At 57.5% G+C, this 20012-nt stretch overlaps 1 protein-coding gene across 1 annotated transcript; it reads left to right on the top strand.

Annotated features, from left to right (window-relative positions):
• The first annotated feature begins 977 nt into the window (after positions 1–977).
• Positions 978–18645, top strand: LOC144945442 (large neutral amino acids transporter small subunit 4-like). Its single transcript, XM_078873959.1, has 13 exons — positions 978–1143; positions 2029–2245; positions 5028–5083; positions 5715–5791; positions 6454–6546; positions 7261–7394; positions 7850–8001; positions 8555–8686; positions 9696–9822; positions 14308–14434; positions 14683–14756; positions 17083–17209; positions 17631–18645. Exons 1-13 carry the CDS (start codon positions 978–980, stop codon positions 17781–17783), a joined length of 1635 nt encoding a protein of 544 aa, XP_078730085.1. The 3' UTR covers positions 17784–18645.
• Positions 18646–20012: the final 1367 nt, after the last annotated feature.

Genomic DNA, 20012 nt, shown 5'->3' with positions numbered 1-20012 from the left:
TTCTAAACGTGGAGGGGGAAAACCGGGAGGGCTCTGAGAAAAATCCACGCGACCACGGCGAGAGAGAGACGCAAACTCAAAATATACAGCAGCAGGCGTCATGGTCGGGTTTGAACCCACGGCCTCCTACATACCAGGCGAGGTATTTAACATCTCCTAGCCACCGTGATGATGATGAGAGATAGAAAGACGCAGACTCAAAATACACAGCAGCAGGCGTCAGGGTCGGTTTCGAACCCACGACCTTCTGTTTTTTTTTCTCCCTCCACATTTTAGAATCAACATCACGCGTTTAGCTTTATACAGGTAGGAATAACAGGTTCCACACTGCCCACCGGGGATTATTTGTCTGTCGTGCACGAATTCGCTGTCCAACCAAGTTCCTATCTGCCCACTCCGAAGGAACATGTTTTGGCTGCTGCTACCACTGTCCACGTGATGATGATGATGAGAAGCCACTCCCGTTGAGCTATTATTGTGATAGCCAGATCACTTCTGCAAAAACAAAATAAGCTACATAGCTCGGTGGGACCTAACCTGGTAAAAAAATAAAAACATTTCGATTTAAAGCTTTCGTGACTGCAGGGATTCATCTTCTTGGTTCTTTTGGTAAAGTCACGTAGAAAGGAAATAATAAAATAATGAAAATAAAACAATAAAATAATTCTCACGACGTTTCGGCCACAACGTAAGCAGCCGTCCTCAGGTGGAGAGCAGGTCTGTCGAGTAGACAGACCTGCTCTCCACTCGGTCTACTCGACAGACCTGCTCTCCACCTGAGGACGGCTGCTTGCGTTGTGGCCGAAACGTCATGAGAATTATTTCATTATGTTTTATTTGTATTATTTTATTATTTCCATTCTACGTGACTTTACCGAAAGAACCAAGAAAACAAAAACGTGTTTTTAGCAGTTCGGTTTGAACTGGAACCCGATGGTGGTGGCTTGCCTGCGGCTGTGGCAGGCGAGTTTGCAGACATGCGCGGCGCTGGCAAGGGCTGGTCGCTGGCGCGTCGCTGGTGGCTGGCCAGCACGGCACTGCTGGAGAGCCTCGTCACCTCGGGGGCGCTGCTGGGATGGAGCTCCCTGCTGCCCGTCCTCATGGCCGAGGGCGTCTTCTCGGGACTCTGCGCCCAGCCGGACGGTGAGAGAGCGAGAGAGAGCGAGCGAGAGAGAGCGAGCGAGAGAGAGCGAGCGAGAGAGAGCGAGCGAGAGAGTGAGCGAGAGGTGGGGCTTTACATAAAGCAGAGTTTAAAAATGTTAATTTAATTTTTAAAAAAAATTATGAAATGATGAACGAAGCAAAGTGCCGAATACACCGAGCATCTTCTTGTTTCCACTGATCGTAAAAAAGAGAGAGAGAGCGAGAGCAGTGCACATCTGTACGCACATTCAACTTCTTCTTTCGAGGCCGTGCGTAAGCCAACCGCGCTGATCGTGGCTTAGCGCAACGAGCTCAGCACAGCAACAAGAAGCAGATCTACAGAAATTCGTTTTTAATCGGTGGAAGCTCACACGGTGATACATATGTCACCTCATCCTGAGCCTGAACCTTACTTTTGGTGTCAACTTCCACGGGATGGGTGACATGGCCCTAGTGGTATGTGCGTTGAATGCATAGACTTCTTTCGCACCGTACGTAGCCAAGCGTGCTCATCGGAGGTGCGAATGTGTATTGGGCATTGGAATCTGGACAACATCGAGGTGGGCGCCGAGGTGGCGAGATGTGAATGACCACCCCGCGTTGGTATGCAAGAGGAGTCGAGTTCATCTACTTGTGGAAGAGGTTCACGATACTAACTAACAATAATACATAGCCCCCGTCCGTTGTTTTAAAGCTACCGTCGCATGCGTGATTAGCGTCGTTTGTTTCAATTGGGAATGGTTTATGTCCTAGTGAAACGTAAAAAAAAAAATCGCAATAAACCGTCGCACCATAAAAAAACAAATCACACGGCACCCGGTGTCTTGACAATTGATATCGCGTTCGCCCTCACACCCCCCCCTCCCTTGCCCTCTCTGCACGCAGAGGGGCTGAACGCAACGGCCGCACCCTCCGATCTGCCGGACAACGTCTCCGGCGTCGTGGCGTTGCGTGAGGCCGGCGGCTACGCGTCGTGCCCCAGGCAGGAGACGCGGCTGCACGTCGCCTTCACCGTGGGCGCCTTCGTGCAGGCAGCCACCGTGCTGCCCCTGGGGGTGCTCATGGACCGCTACGGGGCTCGCCGCCTCCGCCAGATCGGCAGGTACGGCCTCCACCGGGTAGCCACGCTCGGCATTCAGTGGGTGGTGAGGTACGGCCTTCGCTGGATAGACAGGTAGCGCATCCACTTGGCAGCCAGGTAGGCAGGTAAGGCCTCCACCGGGTAGCCAGATGGCCAGGTACGGCACCCGCTGGGTAGCCAGGTAGCCAGGTAGCCAGGAAAGGCCTCCACCGGATCACGGCGGTTGTTGGCGTCACCGTGGCGATATTTGAAACAGAGTCGAGGCCACTCGTTTCCTGCCGTCACCGTCCAAGTTTGGTTTCCGCGTGCAGTGCAGCCGTCGGAGCGAGCAAGTTCAACAAAACCACTTCCCCTCCCCCGGCTGCCCACCGTGTAGGAACTCTCGGGCGCGTGGGGCGAAACGTCGGACACCCCGTGGGAGTTATAGAAGCGAGGTCGGGGCGTGTGTGTGCTGTACGTTGAACTTCTTTCGCACCGTACGTAGCCAAGCGCGATAACGGGAGGTGCGGGGGAAGGACAACAAACTAACACAACAACAAGAAAAGGGCAGTGACTGAATCAGAATATGTATTTAGACCGCAGGAGAAATCCGATGAGCTGTAAAAGCTCTTTTTTCCGCAGATGTCCAGTAGGGGCACGGGGCGACAACAACTAACAGTGCAAAACACACGATCGGAGTGTAGAGTGTAGGGTTGGTAAACGTAGCACAACAAATATGAGTTTCTATTTTTATTTTACCAGCTGAAGCCCACTGAGCTATGAGCTTCCTTTTCAGAAGCGACCTGGCCACAAATGATAGCTCGACGAAGTGGCTTGTCACGTGGACATTTTTTTATTGGCCAAATACTCGAAACGCGTTGTTTTTACACGTGGAGGGAGAAAATAGAGGACCCGGATAAAAATCCACGCGACGACAGGGAGAGAGAGGCACGCAGACTCCAAATATACAGCAGCAGGCGTCAGGGTCACGTTCGAATCCACGACCTCCTGCACACCAGGCGAGGTAGTCAACATCTCCTAGCCACCGTGATGATGATGAGAGAGAGAGACGCAAACTCCAAATATACAGCAGCAGACGTCAGGTTCGGGATCGAACCCACGACCTCCTGTACACCAGGCGAGGTAGTCAACATCTCCTAGCCACCGTGATGATGAGAGAGAGAGAGACGCAAACTCAAAATATACAGCAGCAGGCGTCAGGGTCGGGTTTGAACTCACGACCTCCTGCACACCAGGCGAGGTAGTCAACATCTCCTATCCACCGTGATGATGATGAGAGAGAGACACGCAAACTCCAAATATACAGCAGCAGGCGTCAGGGTCGGGATCGAACCCACGACCTCCTGCACACCAGGCGAGGTAGTCAACATCTCCTAGCCACCGTGATGATGAGAGAGAGAGAGACGCAAACTCAAAATATACAGCAGCAGGCGTCAGGGTCGGGATCGAACCCACGACCTCCTGCACACCAGGCGAGGTAGTCAACATCTCCTCGCCACCGTCTCTGCGGTGCCCACGACAGCGGCAGTGGATTAACAAAGCAGGCGGTCCCAGTACTTAGTCGTCGCGTAACATAGCCCGTGCAAATTGCTAACGCCTAAATATTTCCCGTTGGCTAGCTACGTGCAGCGCTACAGAAGATCGACGTACACACGCGTACGTCGATATATGATGGAAAGGCGCTCACTCTGGGGACACCTCGAGTGCATCTGAGTCGGGTTGTGAATCACGAAAGGCTCTCCTCCCGTGGACTGTGCAGCTGTGTTTGTGTGCGCACGTATGTGCATGTTGCTGCAAAAACAAAAAATAGGAGGCATGCTCTGTTGACGAAACATTCCGTTGTCAAGATATTGGTTGTCAAGATATTGGTTGTCGGTAGAGCGGAGGGGGAGGGTTGGGTAGGGAGAAGGCAGGGAGGGTGTAGAGCAGAAATTTAATTGGGAATCTGATTTCCAGTGGATTGGCGGTGGTGGTGTTCAGCCCGGTGCGTAGCGGTGGCACGCAGAGAGGTCAGGGGAGTAGGTGGTGGCGATAACAGCCGCGATTGGGTATCGATCGGTTCGTTCTGCTAGCGACTGTGCCGAGAGTTGTGTAGGCTCACGGAGGGGTGGCTAGGAGATGTTGACTACCTCGCCTGGTGTGCAGGAGGTCGTGGGTTGAAACCCGACCCTGACGCCTGCTGCTGCTGTATATTTTGAGTTTGCGTCTCTCTCTCTCTCATCATCATCACGGTGGCTAGAAGATGTTGACTATCTCGCCTGGTGTGCAGGAGGTCGTGGGTTCAAACCCGACCCTGACGCCTGCTGTATATGTGGAGTTTGCATCTCTCTTTCTCTCTCTCCCCGTGGTCGCGTGGATTTTTCTCAGAGCCCTCCCGGTTTTTCCCGCCCACATTTAGAATCAACGTCACCACGCGTTTAGAGTATTTGGCTGCTACTACACATTCCCACGTGACAAGCCACTTCGTTGTGGCCAGGTCGCTTCTGAAAAAGAGCTGCACAGCATAAACCATCACGCAGACTCCCGTCATCCTCGCAGCGGCTTTTTGCTCGCCATTGGATGAAGGCGGTGGTCACCGCATCGCTTGCTTCTGCGTCCGTCTGGAACGTTCTTCCTCCAGATATTAGGAAGCCACTGCAGCGATGCACTTTTAAAAAATCTAATCTAGATTGATAAACTAATTTCTTTAGAACTGCTTTTTGTGTTTAGTCTGTTGTCGTTCCCACGAAAGAAGTTCAACATGCATGTAAGTGGGCCTTGCCTGGACAAATAACAAGTAGTTTGTTTGTCTGTTTCTCCTCAGCGCTGCGTTCTGCCTCTCCTGCATCTTCTTCTCCTACACGGCGGCCAACCCGGGCAGTGAGTGACGCTCACCGCCCCGATTCACGCAAACTCCTCCATACCTCCCGAAACGCAACAAGTTTGGGATAAAAAAAATATCCCGTTTTAAATTCAAATTTGTTTTTGTCCAGAGGTATTGAATTAGCTGAAGCTGCCTATATGCGTTGCTGTGTTGTTCAAAATAATCGCTTTTCATGCTGGGGGGGCCCGGATTTGGGAAACCGTCTGATCGATAATTCTTCTCCAGTCGGCCAAGTCCCCGCTCGATTATTTTTTCACGAACAAATTCCTTGGTGGCGTCGCCGCCGCCGCCGCTGCTGCCGCTTCTGCGTTGGCAGTGGTGCTCAAACACAACAAACAACAACAACAACAAACAGAACATCCGCGGGACCTCAGTCCCGGAGATCCGGCTTGGAAGCGGGGCGGAGAGCGGGCTCGCCGCCCCGCCGAGCCTACGCGCTCTGAGCCACGCGGCTCGCTTCCAGAGGCGATTCGGCCAACTCACGACGGACGACGATGTCACGCGACGGCGTTGACTGCACGCGGCGCGCGACGGGCACGGACCAGCGGGGCGCGCGGTCACGTGCGTGCGTGTGTGCGTGTGTGCGTGCGTGCGTGCGTGTGTGCGTGTGTGCGTGCGTGCGTGCAGGTCTCTCCACGCTCGTGTTCGTCGCCGTGTCGCTCAACGGATTCGGAGGGATGTGCATCAACGTCTCGGGCCAGATGGTGAGCGGGCGATCGTTGTCGCTGCGTCGCTGCGTCGCGCGCGTCCGCAACCCGTCACGTCGATGGGGCGGGGGGGGATTTGGGAACGCGAGAATCGGCTGACCTGGGGGTCACGGCGCGCCGTCGCTTTGTGAACTCCGCGACGCGATTACCGTCGCCTCGAGCCGCTCTCACGTCCCCGACGGAGTCCTCCGTCCTTTCTCGTATCCGCCGCCTCTAAACTATAAAACTAAAAACTCAACACGCTATTTGGTATTTTACCGAGTAGCTATCGAGTTCTTTTTACAGAAGCGACCTGGCTATCACAAATGATAGCGTGTGTACCTGTGTGTGTGTATCCATATGTGTGTGCGTGTACCCGTGTGTGTACGGGAGTGTAGCGGGTAGCGTGCTGCGCTACGAACCCGGCGACCCGAGGTCGATTCCCTGCTTGCCCCAACAGTCTGTTAAGGCTATACGGGGGATATTTGTATTTTTGTATAACCGTGTGTGTTTGTGTGACCGTGTGTGTGCGTAACCGTGTGTGTGTGTGACTGTGTGTGTGACTGTGTGTGTGTGTGACCGTGTGTGTGTGTAACCGTGTGTGTGTGTTCGTGTGATTGTGTGTGTGTGTGACTGTGTGTGTGTGACCGTGTGTGTGTGACTGTGTGCCCCCTCCCCAGCTTGCTGAAATGTTCCAGACGATATCCAACGTGTTCTCCGCCCTGCTGCTGGGTTCCTTCTGCTCGGCAGCCTTCACCATGACCATCCTCAAGGTGGGTGGCACGCCCTGAGATCTCGTCACGTGGTCGGTGGCACGCCCTGAGATCTCGTCACGTGGTGGGTGGCACGCCCTGAGATCTCGTCACGTGGTCGGTGGCACGCCCTGAGATCTCGTCACGTGGTGGGTGGCACATCGTGAGATCTCGTCACGTGGTGGGTGGCACGCCCTGAGATCTCGTCACGTGGTGGGTGGCACATCGTGAGATCTCGTCACGTGGTGGGTGGCACGCCGGCCATGTCGGCGGCACGTCCGCGCGCTTGTCGCAGAGGTTCGCGGTTCCGATCCCACGGATGTCCCGGTCACTGCGCATGGAAGCATCTACTGTATGTTGAACTTCTTTCGCACCCTACCTAGCCAACCGTGATAATCGGACGTGTGGGGGAAGGACAACAAACTAACACACAAAAAGCAGTTGCAAAGAAATGACTTTGTCAATCTGGACGATGATGATTTAAAAGTGCATAGCTCAGGTGCCTTCCTAATATCGGAAGGAAGAGCTCGTTCCAGACGGCCACAAAAGCGCATCGGAAAGCGCCGCGCGATGCGGCGACCGCCGTCTTTGTCCGATGGCCCGGCCGAAGACGCATTCATTCCAGGAGGGTCGCGCTCCGGAACGTTGGGCCAGTTCCGTTGAGCCTCTCGGCACGTCCGGGGAGAGGAGAGGCAGAGAGGGTGACGAGAGTCGGCCGCGTTGCTCCCGCCGCAGGTGATGTACGAGGCCGGAGTCCCCTTCATCTACATCTGCCTGGGCTGGGCCTTGCTGGCCGTGGTCATCTTCCTCAACGCCATGTTCGGCTGGCCCGAGGAAGCCATGACGGGCCCCGCGCACATGAACCACTCGTGAGTAGACCCGCGTCCATCGTCAACAACAAACAACAACAACAATAACAAACGGCGGCCAGCCAGTGGCCGGCGGTTGCGCTACGCCACGCAAATGGCCTGTAATCCAGCGCTGCGGAGGCAGCGAGGGTTGGTGGATCACCGCGTGAATGTCCCCGTGGTTCATCGAGGTGGAGCCGAACCCCTGGCTTCCCCGTCCAGCGAGCGGACTAATTGCCACCTGTTTCCATTGGTACGGGGATAGAGTGTTTCCCCCTCGCTCGTGTGAGTTTTAAATGTAGCAGGACGCTGCTGACAAAGGCGTGGTGCTGGCCACCCACCCCCTCGTGTGCCGTGCCGGCCTTCATAGGTGCTACTCGCCAACAGCACTTGCCCCTACAGTCTGTTACAGGTTACACGGGGGATCTTTGTCTTTGTTTTGTACCCGTGTGTGCGCGTGCTGCCCCCGCGTGCAGCATCCGGCTGAAGCTGAGTTTCCGCGGCTCGCAGCGCGGCACGCAGGGCAAGGAGTTCTACGCTCAGATGGCCGCCATGGGCTACCGCCTGCGGCCCGACCTGCGCGAGCAGCACTCCCTGCTGCAGCCCGCTGACCGCGCCTCCACCGAGCGTACGTTGCTCGCTCGCGAATGATTGTCGCGTTCACGAAGATATCAAAACCTTTTTTTTTTATTCAGTCAAAGTGATCTCCGGTTTAACAGCCAACACCCCCCCCCCCCCCGGAGCCGCTGGTGGAAATTCCTCATTCCTCTGGCAGGGGTGATTCTCTCTAAAGTATTTTCTTTTTCTTTTACCAACTTCCACTGGGCTACGTGGCTCTCTTTCAGAAGCTACATGTTCACGTGCCCAGGCGTTGTGTACATGTAGCTACGAACCCGGCCACCCGAGTTTGATTCCCGCTCACGGCCCCCAACACCGGTGACGATTGTCTAAACCGCTCCTGGGCCTCCCCTACGTCGACTCAGCCTCAAATGAGTACCCGGTGCGGTGTGTGGTAAACATCACCACTGGAGAGACAAAGGCGGCCGGGCGTGGTGCTGGCCACCCACCCCCTCGTGTGCCGTGGCGGCCTTCATGGGCACTGCTACTCGCTAACAGCACTTGCCCCAACAGTCTGTTGTAAGGCTCCACGGGGGATCTTTGTCTTTGTCGTGCGTCCGCAGGCAGCCTGGCGTTCATGAGGAGCATCTTCACCCCCGTGATGCTGTGGAGCATGGTCACGATGGCCGTGACCCAGCTCCACCTGACCTTCTACCTGGGCTCGCTGGGCAGCCTCCTGCCCGGGGGACCCGCGGGTGAGAGAGCCGCGTGACGCCGAGCGTGCCGGGGAGCGGTGGCGCAGCGGTTAGCGCTGCCGCCCTACAAAGTCGGCGGCCCTCCGAGTTCGATTAGCGCTCACGGCCAACATCGGTGACAAATATGTCTCAACCGCGGTTGAGATGAATGAGTTTATTACTTCCGAATAAACTCATTTTTACTGAAATAAAAATGACAATACGTTGCTGGAACGTTGCATTTCGGGGAAAATCCACAAGCAATGTATTCGTGGGACCCAATACACTTTTTATATATTAGGAATTTTAACTCCCCCCCCCCCCTCCCCCTCCCAGAAGCAGAATCTTTATCTAGATCGCAGGAGAAATCCGATGAGCTATGAAGCTCTTTTTCACAGATGTCCTGTAGGGGCGGGTCAGCAAGTTACAAGAAGCAATACAAAAACAAAACCAGCAGGAGTGTTTTCTTGAGGTAGCGAAGTCTGAGAATTTCGAGCCGAGGTGGCTAGGAGATGTTGACTACCTCGCCTGGTGTGCAGGAGGTCGTGGGTTCTACCCTGACGCCTGCTGATGTATATTTGGAGTTTGTGTGTCTCTCTCTCATCGTCATCACGGTGGATAGGAGATGTTTACCACCTCGCCTGGTGTGCAGGAGGTCGTGGGTTCGAGCCCAAACCTAACAATGCCTACTGCTGTATATTTGGAGTTTGCGTGTCTCTCCCCCCGTGATGGTCTTCTGGGTTTTCCCCTCCACATTTAGAATCAACGTCACCCATTTGGAGCATTTAGCTGCTATAAATGTGCACGTGACGATGATGATGATAAGCCCACTTCGTTGAGCTGTCATTAGTGATGGCCAGGTCGCTTCTGAAAGAGAGCTACATAAATCAGTGGGCCTTACTTGGTAAAATAAAAATAGTAGTAGTAAGGTAATCGGTGCTCGCTAACGGCACTTGCCCTGGCAGTCCGTTGAAGGCTATCCTGGTGGCGGTGGGATTTTGTCTTTGTGGTGCGTCGTGGCCGCGCGCAGACACGGAGTTGTACGTGACGGTGTTTGGGCTGCTGCAGCCGCTGTGCCTGCTCGTGTGCCCCCTGCTGGGCCACATGCTCATGCGGGAGACGGCCGCCGCCAGGGCCGACCCGGCCGTCGCTCAAAGGTAGGGTCGGTTCGCCCCCAGTGCCACCCCCCCCAGTGTCACCCCCCCCCCCCAAGTGTCACCCCCCCAGTGCCACCGCCCCAGTGTCACCCCCCCCCCCGTGTCACCCCCCAGTGTCACCGCCCCGTGCCACCGCCCCAGTGTCACCCCCCAGTGTCAACCCCCGGAGTGTCACCCCCCAGTGTCACCCCCCCCCAGTGTCACCCCCCAGTGTCACCCCCTAGTGTCACCCCCCCCAGTGTCACCTCCCCCCCCCAGTGTCACCCCCCAGTGTCACCCCCCCAGTGTCACCCCCCAGTGTCACCCCCCCAGTGTCACCCCCCAGTATCACCCCCCAGTGCCACCGCCCCAGTGTCACCCCCCCCCCCCAGTGTCACCCCCCAGTGTCACCGCCCCATGCCACCGCCTCAGTGTCACCCCCCAGTGTCAACCCCCCGAGTGTCACCCCCCAGTGTCACCCCCCCCCAGTGTCACCCCCCAGTGTCACCCCCTAGTGTCACCCCCCCCAGTGTCACCTCCCCCCCCCAGTGTCATCCCCCAGTGTCACCCCCCAGTGTCACCCCCCCAGTGTCACCCCCCCAGTGCCACCGCCCCAGTGTCACCCCCCAGTGTCACCCACCAGTGTCACCCCCCAGTGTCACCCCCCCAGTGCCACCCCCCAGTGTCACCCCCCAGTGTCACCCCCCCAGTGCCACCCCCCAGTGTCACCCCCCAGTGTCACCCCCCAGTGTCACCCCCCAGTGCCACCCCCCAGTGTCACCCCCCAGTGTCACCCCCCAGTGTCACCCCCCAGTGTCACCCACCAGTGTCACCCCCCAGTGTCACCCCCCAGTGTCACCCACCAGTGTCACCCCCCAGTGTCACCCCCCCAGTGCCACCCCCCAGTGTCACCCCCCAGTGTCACCCCCCAGTGTCACCCCCCAGTGCCACCCCCCAGTGTCACCCCCCCAGTGTCACCCCCCAGTGTCACCCCCCCAGTGTCACCCCCCCCAGTGTCACCCCCCCAGTGTCACCCCCCAGTGTCACCCCCCCAGTGTCACCCCCTCCAGTGTCACCCCCCCAGTGTCACCCCCCAGTGTCACCCCCCCCCAGTGTCACCCCCCAGTGTCACCCCCCCAGTGTCATCCCCCCCCAGTGTCACCCCCCCAGTGTCACCCCCCCAGTGTCACCCCCCAGTGTCACCCCCCCCCAGTGTCACCCCCCCCAGTGTCACCCCCCCAGTGTCACCCCCCAGTGTCACCCCCCCAGTGTCACCCCCCAGTGTCACCCCCCCAGTGTCACCCCCCCCCCAGTGTCACCCCCCCCAGTGTCACCCCCCCAGTGTCACCCCCCCAGTGTCACCCCCAGTGTCACCCCCCAGTGTCACCCCCCCAGTGTCACCCCCCCAGTGTCACCCCCCCAGTGTCACCCCCCAGTGTCACCCCCCCAGTGTCACCCCCCAGTGTCACCCCCCAGTGTCACCCCCCAGTGTCACTCCCCCAGTGTCACCCCCCCCAGTGTCACCCCCCAGTGTCACCCCCCCAGTGTCACCCCCCAGTGTCACCCCCCCAGTGTCACCCCCCAGTGTCACTCCCCCAGTGTCACCCCCCCAGTGTCACCCCCCCCAGTGTCACCCCCCCAGTGTCACCCCCCAGTGTCACCCCCCCAGTGTCACCCCCCAGTGTCACCCCCCCAGTGTCACCCCCCCAGTGTCACCCCCCCAGTGTCACCCCCCAGTGTCACCCCCCCCAGTGTCACCCCCCAGTGTCACCCCCCAGTGTCACCCCCCCCAGTGTCACCCCCCAGTGTCACCCCCCCAGTGTCACCCCCCCAGTGTCACCCCCCCCAGTGTCACCCCCCAGTGTCACCCCCCCAGTGTCACCCCCCAGTGTCACCCCCCCAGTGTCACCCCCCAGTGTCACCCCCCAGTGTCACCCCCCCCAGTGTCACCCCCCAGTGTCACCCCCCCAGTGTCACCCCCCCAGTGTCACCCCCCCCAGTGTCACCCCCCAGTGTCACCCCCCCAGTGTCACCCCCCAGTGTCACCCCCCCAGTGTCACCCCCCAGTGTCACCCCCCCAGTGTCACCCCCCCCAGTGTCACCCCCCAGTGTCACCCCCCAGTGTCACCCCCCCCAGTGTCACCCCCCAGTGTCACCCCCCCAGTGTCACCCCCCAGTGTCACCCCCCCCAGTGTCACCCCCCAGTGTCACCCCCCCAGTGTCACCCCCCAGTGTCACCCCCCCAGTGTCAACCCCCAGTGTCACCCCCCCAGTGTCACCCCCCCAGTGTCACCCCCCAGTGTCACCCCCCAGTGTCACCCCCCCAGTGTCACCCCCCCAGTGTCACCCCCCCAGTGTCACCCTCCAGTGTCACCCCCCCAGTGTCACCCCCCAGTGTCACCCCCCAGTGTCACCCCCCAGTGTCACCCCCCCAGTGTCACCCCCCCCAGTGTCACCCCCCAGTGTCACCCCCCCAGTGTCACCCCCCAGTGTCACCCCCCCAGTGTCACCCCCCAGTGTCACTCCCCCAGTGTCACCCCCCCAGTGTCACCCCCCCCAGTGTCACCCCCCCAGTGTCACACCCCAGTGTCACCCCCCCAGTGTCACCCCCCAGTGTCACCCCCCCAGTGTCACCTCCCAGTGTCACCCCCCCAGTGTCACCCCCCCAGTGTCACCCCCCCCAGTGTCACCCCCCCCAGTGTCACCCCCCAGTGTCACCCCCCAGTGTCACCCCCCCCAGTGTCACCCCCCAGTGTCACCTCCCCAGTGTCACCCCCCCAGTGTCACCCCCCAGTGTCACCCCCCCAGTGTCACCCCCCAGTGTCACCCCCCCAGTGTCACCCCCCAGTGTCACCCCCCAGTGTCACCCCCCCCAGTGTCACCCCCCAGTGTCACCCCCCCAGTGTCACCCCCCCAGTGTCACCCCCCCCAGTGTCACCCCCCAGTGTCACCCCCCCAGTGTCACCCCCCAGTGTCACCCCCCCAGTGTCACCCCCCAGTGTCACCCCCCCAGTGTCACCCCCCCCAGTGTCACCCCCCCAGTGTCACCCCCCAGTGTCACCCCCCCCAATGTCACCCCCCAGTGTCACCCCCCCAGTGTCACCCCCCAGTGTCACCCCCCCCAGTGTCACCCCCCAGTGTCACCCCCCCAGTGTCACCCCCCAGTGTCACCCTCCCAGTGTCACCCCCCAGTGTCACCCCCCCAGTGTCACCCCCCCAGTGTCACCCCCCCAGTGCCACCGCCCCAGTGTCACCCCCCCCAGTGTCACCCCCCAGTGTCACCCCCCAGTGTCACCCCCCCCAGTGTCACCCCCCAGTGTCACCCCCCCAGTGTCACCCCCAGTGTCACCCCCCCAGTGTCACCCCCCAGTGCCACCCCCCCAGTGTCACCCCCAGTGTCACCCCCCAGTGTCACCCCCCCAGTGTCACCCCCCAGTGTCACCCCCCCAGTGTCACCCCCCAGCGTCACCCCCCCAGTGTCACCCCCCAGTGTCACCCCCCCCCAGTGTCACCCCCCAGTGTCACCCCCCAGTGTCACCCCCCCCAGTGTCACCCCCCAGTGTCACCCCCCCAGTGTCACCCCCCCAGTGTCACCCCCCCCAGTGTCACCCCCCAGTGTCACCCCCCCAGTGTCACCCCCCAGTGTCACCCCCCCAGTGTCACCCCCCAGTGTCACCCCCCAGTGTCACCCCCCCCAGTGTCACCCCCCAGTGTCACCCCCCCAGTGTCACCCCCCCAGTGTCACCCCCCCCCAGTGTCACCCCCCAGTGTCACCCCCCCAGTGTCACCCCCCAGTGTCACCCCCCCAGTGTCACCCCCCAGTGTCACCCCCCCAGTGTCACCCCCCCCAGTGTCACCCCCCAGTGTCACCCCCCAGTGTCACCCCCCCCAGTGTCACCCCCCAGTGTCACCCCCCCAGTGTCACCCCCCAGTGTCACCCCCCCCAGTGTCACCCCCCAGTGTCACCCCCCCAGTGTCACCCCCCAGTGTCACCCCCCCAGTGTCACCCCCCCAGTGTCACCCCCCCAGTGCCACCGCCCCAGTGTCACCCCCCCCAGTGTCACCCCCCAGTGTCACCCCCCAGTGTCACCCCCCCCAGTGTCACCCCCCAGTGTCACCCCCCCAGTGTCACCCCCAGTGTCACCCCCCCAGTGTCACCCCCCAGTGCCACCCCCCCAGTGTCACCCCCAGTGTCACCCCCCAGTGTCACCCCCCCAGTGTCACCCCCCAGTGTCACCCCCCCAGTGTCACCCCCCAGCGTCACCCCCCAGTGCCACCCCCCCAGTGTCACCCCCAGTGCCACCGCCCCAGTGTCACCCCCCCCAGTGTCACCCCCCCAGTGTCACCCCCCAGTGTCACCCCCCCAGTGTCACCCCCCAGCGTCACCCCCCAGTGTCACCCCCCAGTGTCACCCCCCCAGTGCCACCGCCCCATGTCACTGCCCCGTGCCACCACCCCGGCCACGCGGAGAGACCGCTAACGGAGGCGGTAACGGTGTCGTTGCAGTGAGGAGGAGCGGGATCTGTCGAGGAAGATCACCAAGGTGCGCAGAGCGATGTGCGTCTTCTTCACGACCAGCGTGCTGCTGCTGGCGTTCGGCATCACGAGCCTGGTGCCCAACCTTCACCTGCAGGTCTCACCCACACCTTGCCTCACGGCAACGCCTGCCCGGCAGCATGGGCACAACGCGAATGATAGCAAAGATATTCACGACGTTCGTACAATGCCACCGTGGATCGATTTACGACGCATCTTTCCGACACGAATCCGGACGGGTTTTCGATGAGACTTGGCATCACGATTGTGTCGTTCTCAAGTGTCCTCGTGGATTCGCGAGGCCTCGCCCGCCACCGTGACCGCGTCCTCTCCCGTGGGTTTCAGATCGCCACGTTCATCCTGCACACCGTGGACCGCGCGGCCGTGGCCATGGCGTGCAACGAGCTCTACACGGCGGTGTAAGTCGCACGCCGGATGGGGGGGTGGGGGTGTTTGGGGTGGGGTCGGGGGGGGCCCCCTTCTCGCCGCCGGAGTCTTTGGCGCCAAGACGCCACCGCCGCTCGCCCGCTCAGGGGAACCCCGCGGTTATGGAACGTGACGGGCGTAAAAATATAGATGATAATTGTTTTTTTACCCTTTTATCTGGCAACAAAACTGACACCTTTTTTTTACGAGGAGTCATGTTTGCATAGACCACAATACCTGCGGTCGTAATGCAAACAAAAAACACAACTCTGATCATGTATGCACTGTCCTTGAAGTTGATCGGTCCACACCCGAGACAGCTTTCTTTAGAGCCTAGTCTCACATGGTGTTGGACCAGATGACGCCAAAAGGCGCTCTAAGGAAAGCTGTCTCGGGTGTGGACCAATCAACTTCAAAGACAGTGCATACATTATCAGAGTTGTGTTTTTGTTTGCATTACGACTGCAGGTATTGTGGTCTATGCAAACATGACTCCTTGTATAAAAAAGGTGTCAGTTTTGTTGCCAGATAAAAGGGTAAAAAACCAATTATCATATTTTTCGACTGGCAAATGAGGTTCCAATGCTGTAAAAATATAGATGTTTATATATTTTCTTTTCTATAGGTGTTTATGTGAATGTTGTAGATAGATAAGTAAATAACGAGCCCACGCTGGGGGGGGCGGGAGGTCGCGCGAAAGCCTTTGAGGGTGGGGGGAAGGATACAGGCTGTGGCATGGATACCGTGCAGGAACATTTGAGAAAGTGCGTCAGGGGGCGGGGGGTGGAAGGACGTCTGTACGTTTGTACGTACAGGATGTCGAACTTTTTTCGCACCGTACGTTAGCCAACCGTGCTCATCGGAGGTGTGGGGGGGGGGCGTTTGTGACGACAGAACGCATTGATACTCAACAGGAGACGATTTGCGTTGGCTGGAAGTGTGGATACATGTCTTCTGTGCGTGTGTGTGTGGGGGTACATGCCTTCTGTGTGTGTGTGTGTGGGTACATGCCTTCTGTGTGTGTGTGTGTGGGTACATGCCTTCTGTGTGTGTGTGTGGGTACATGTCTTCTGTGTGTGTGTGTGGGTACATGTCTTCTGTGCGTGTGTGTGGGTACATGCCTTCTGTGTGTGTGTGTGTGGGTACATGCCTTCTGTGTGTGTGTGTGTGGGTACATGCCTTCTGTGTGTGTGTGTGGGTACATGCCTTCTGTGTGTGTGTGTGTGGGTACATGCCTTCTGTGTGTGTGTGTGGGTACAGGCCTTCTGTGTGTGTGTGTGGGTACATGTCTTCTGTGTGTGTGTGTGTGGGTACATGCCTTCTGTGTGTGTGTGTGGGTACATGTCTTCTGTGTGTGTGTGTGTGGGTACATGCCTTCTGTGTGTGTGTGTGGGTACATGCCTTCTGCGTGTGTGTGTGGGTACATGTCTTCTGTGCGTGTGTGTGGGTACATGTCTTCTGTGTGTGTGTGTGGGTACATGTCTTCTGTGTGTGTGTGTGTGTACATGCCTTCTGTGTGTGTGTGTGGGTACATGCCTTCTGTGTGTGTGTGTGTGGGTACAGGCCTTCTGTGTGTGTGTGTGTGGGTACATGCCTTCTGTGTGTGTGTGTGGGTACAGGCCTTCTGTGTGTGTGTGTGTGGGTACAGGCCTTCTGTGTGTGTGTGGGTACATGCCTTCTGTGTGTGTGTGTGGGTACAGGCCTTCTGTGTGTGTGTGTGTGGGTACATGCCTTCTGTGTGTGTGTGTGGGTACAGGCCTTCTGTGTGTGTGTGGGTACATGCCTTCTGTGTGTGTGTGTGGGTACAGGCCTTCTGTGTGTGTGTGTGTGGGTACATGCCTTCTGTGTGTGTGTGTGGGTACAGGCCTTCTGTGTGTGTGTGTGTGGGTACATGCCTTCTCTGTGTGTGTGTGGGTACAGGCCTTCTGTGTGTGTGTGTGTGGGTACATGCCTTCTGTGTGTGTGTGTGGGTACAGGCCTTCTGTGTGTGTGTGTGTGGGTACAGGCCTTCTCTGTGTGTGTGTGTGTACATGCCTTCTGTGTGTGTGTGTGGGTACAGGCCTTCTGTGTGTGTGTGTGTGGGTACATGCCTTCTCTGTGTGTGTGTGTACATGCCTTCTGTGTGTGTGTGTGTGGGTACATGCCTTCTGTGTGTGTGTACATGCCTTCTGTGTGTGTGTGTGTACATGCCTTCTGTGTGTGTGTGTGTGGGTACATGTCTTCTGTGCGTGTGTGTGGGTACATGCCTTCTGTGTGTGTGTGTGGGTACATGCCTTCTGTGTGTGTGTGTGTACATGCCTTCTCTCTCTCTGTGTGCAGGTTCCCCGAGTCGCACTTTGGGTACCTGAACGGAGTGCAGTTCCTTACCAGTGCGCTGATGACGCTGCTGCAACACCCACTGCACCTCGTCCTGGTGGACAACACTCTGGAGGACAGCGCCCTCTGGGTACGTGCGCGTGTCTGTGTGTGTGTATCTGTGTGTGTGTGTATCTGTGTGTGTGTGTATCTGTGTGTGTGTGTATCTGTGTGTGTGTGTCTGTGTGTGCGTGGTATCTATGCGGAGCGGTAGTGTAGCGGTTAGAGCGCTGCGCTACGAACCAAGCGGTCCGAGTTCAATACGCGCTCACGGCCAACACCAGTGACGATTACCTGAACCGGTCATGGACCTCCCCTGGGTCGACTCAACCTAAAATTTGTGCCTCGTGCAGTGTGTAAACATCGCCACTGGGGAGACAAAGGCGGCCCGGCGTGGTGCTGGCCACCCACCCCCTCATGCGCAGTGCCGGCCTTCGCAGGTGCTGCTCGCTAACGGCACTTGCCCCAACAGTCGGTCAAGGCTACAGGGGGGATCTTTGTCTTTGCAACAGGTGAACGGCCTTCTGCTGGCGGTCTCGGTGCTGAGCCTCGGCCTGCCCTTCCACCTCTTCTTTTACCAGCGGCGGCTGGCGAAGGAGCTCGGAGAAAATTCGGCCGTTTGCAGTCAGCCGACCTTGCCGGAAGAGGCCCATTCAACCAAGTAGAGGTTTGGGGGGGAGAGAAAGCCCCAGGGGGTGGCGGTGAGGGATGGACAAGGCGACAGGTTGACACGTCCTGAAATGAATTGGGAGGGAGGCATGGCCCGAATTTTGGAGCAATATTTTTTATTTCTCTTAGCCGCGAGAGCTGCGTGTGATGATGAACCTGAATTCTGAAGTTAATGTCCGCCGGGATACGCAATGGTCTGCGCGGCTCCGGCAAACAGATGGTGAGTGATCCCCATAATATATTGAGTCCTTGATATTGCGATCGGGTTAAAATTAGTGCTGCGTTTCCGAGTATTATTACACTGATTATCGGTTCGACTTTTAAACGAATCGATTGACATCAAGGTAGTCGTGGGGAAAAAAGTTTAAATAATTAAAACTCTGCACGCCACATATGCCGCTGGATGGGAGATGATGGGCGGAGATCGGTGATGCTATTGGCATTATATGCACGTGTGTTGAACTTCTTTCGCACCATACGTAGCCAACCGTGCTAATCGGAGGTGCTGCGGAAGGACATACAACAAAACACAAAAAGCGGTTCTAAAGAAATGGGTTTTCAATGTATATTTAAAATTGTATAGCTCTAGTGGCTTCTTCCTAATATCGGAAGGAAGAGCGCTCCAGACGGCCGCAGAAGCGCATCTGAAAGCGGCGCGATGCGGTGAACTCCGTCTTTGTTTGATGGCCGAGCCAACAGCCGCCGCCGCTGCTGCTGTGAAAATGAGCGGAGTGTCGCGTGAACCCGCGCCATGCTGGGCTTGGCTGTTTCCTGCCTATATGCTTCACGCGGAGTATCTGCCCACAGTATGTTGGGGACATGCTGCGGTTCACACGGAGCAAACTTGCATGCATAGGATTTGTCCCAGAAATGAAAAAAAAATTCTTAAAGAGTTTTTCAAACCTACAAACGCAGGGCTTCCTCAAGGTGTTGAACACTCAGGAATGTGTGGGTCAAACTAACACATTTTTATTACTTGCCGCTTTTTGAAATTTATTTTGGAACCTTTTGGTTTTAAAAGAAGTGCGGTAAGAACGGCGAATAACTGTTTTCTAAGGAATCAGGGTTTGATTCCTCCAAGGAATCAGGGTTTGATTCCTCATGGTATATTTCCCGTGGTCCCCCAAATCCCCAGATCCACTTCCACCCCCCACCTCCCCGAACAGCGATGGAGGAATGGACAAGTATTTTTCAGTGCTCAGCCCTGGACTGATCGAAGGGTGAGCTCTAAACTCTGCGTATATTGATGGGTGGCTCCCACGAGATTTTCCATCTCGATGTTTTCTCTGCACTCTCACCGACACTTTGAAATGTCCAAACATCGATGGAGACAAAATCTAAGGCCGATTTTATTTCGTGGTGAAAAGGTAGTCCGCCGACCGTGGCTGAAAACAAACGACAAACTCGGCTGTTGCCTGCCAAACAATCTGCGAGAACGCGAATCGAGACCCGGTCTGTAATATCTCAGCCTCGCCAGTAAAACCCACAGCCCCCCACCTTAGCAACAGCGCAGTGTTTCCGCAATCGGGGTGGCCTACACGTCCTGGCGAGACCTGGAGAGTGGATTATAATCCACGATTGTGGAACCCCTCTCAAGTTTGGTCATGGCCCACACCGAATGGTGGGGCGGGGGCCTCATCCATTGAGTGGATTAGCTCAAGGGCTGTACGCCAGCGTCGCTACCTGCCCTAGTATTTTTTCCAGGATGCTCTCTTATTGGGGTAGCGTTCCTGGGAAATCTGTAAGTCTTCCGTGGGCATTTATAGAGATATTATTTTTCCCCTGAAATGTCCGGGTTTTGTGTCAGTTGCGTAACAATAAACCACTGGAGATGATGCGTTTATGCGCAGTTCTCCCCTCGTCTGGTTTCGTGAGATATTCTTGGGGCGCCACGGTGGCTAGGCGATGTTATCTCCCTCGCCTGGTATACAGGAGGTCGTGGGTTCGATTCCGACCATGATACCAGCTGCTGTATATTTGGAGTTTGCGTTTTCTCCCCGTGGTCGTGTGTAATTTTCTCCGGGTCCTCCGGTTTTTCCCTCGACGTTTATAATCAACGTCACGCGTTTAGTGTATTCGGCTGCTGCTATAAATTTCCACGCGACAGTGACGTAGATGATAAACCCACTTCGTTGAGCTGTCAGTTGTGATTGCCAGGTCGCTTCTGAAAAATAGCTACATAACTCAGTGGGGTCTTACCTGGTAAAAAAAAAACATAGTTTAAT

The sequence above is a fragment of the Lampetra fluviatilis genome, chromosome 37 (genome assembly GCF_964198595.1).
Source record: "Lampetra fluviatilis chromosome 37, kcLamFluv1.1, whole genome shotgun sequence".
In the NCBI taxonomy this organism is placed as follows: domain Eukaryota; kingdom Metazoa; phylum Chordata; class Hyperoartia; order Petromyzontiformes; family Petromyzontidae; genus Lampetra; species Lampetra fluviatilis.
Note: the sequence above shows the minus strand (reverse complement) of the source record. Positions and strands in the feature narration are given on the sequence as shown.

What these genes read in the sequence shown, in the direction of transcription:
- LOC144945442 (XM_078873959.1), top strand. Translation starts at nt 978, where the DNA reads ATGCGCGGCGCTGGCAAGGGCTGGTCGCTGGCGCGTCGCTGGTGGCTG. An exon ending in CGCCTCCGCCAGATCGGCAG is followed by an intron (nt 2,246 to 5,027) that starts GTACGGCCTCCA and finishes GTTTCTCCTCAG; the next exon opens with CGCTGCGTTCTGCCTCTCCT. An exon ending in CACGGCGGCCAACCCGGGCA is followed by an intron (nt 5,084 to 5,714) that starts GTGAGTGACGCT and finishes GCGTGCGTGCAG; the next exon opens with GTCTCTCCACGCTCGTGTTC.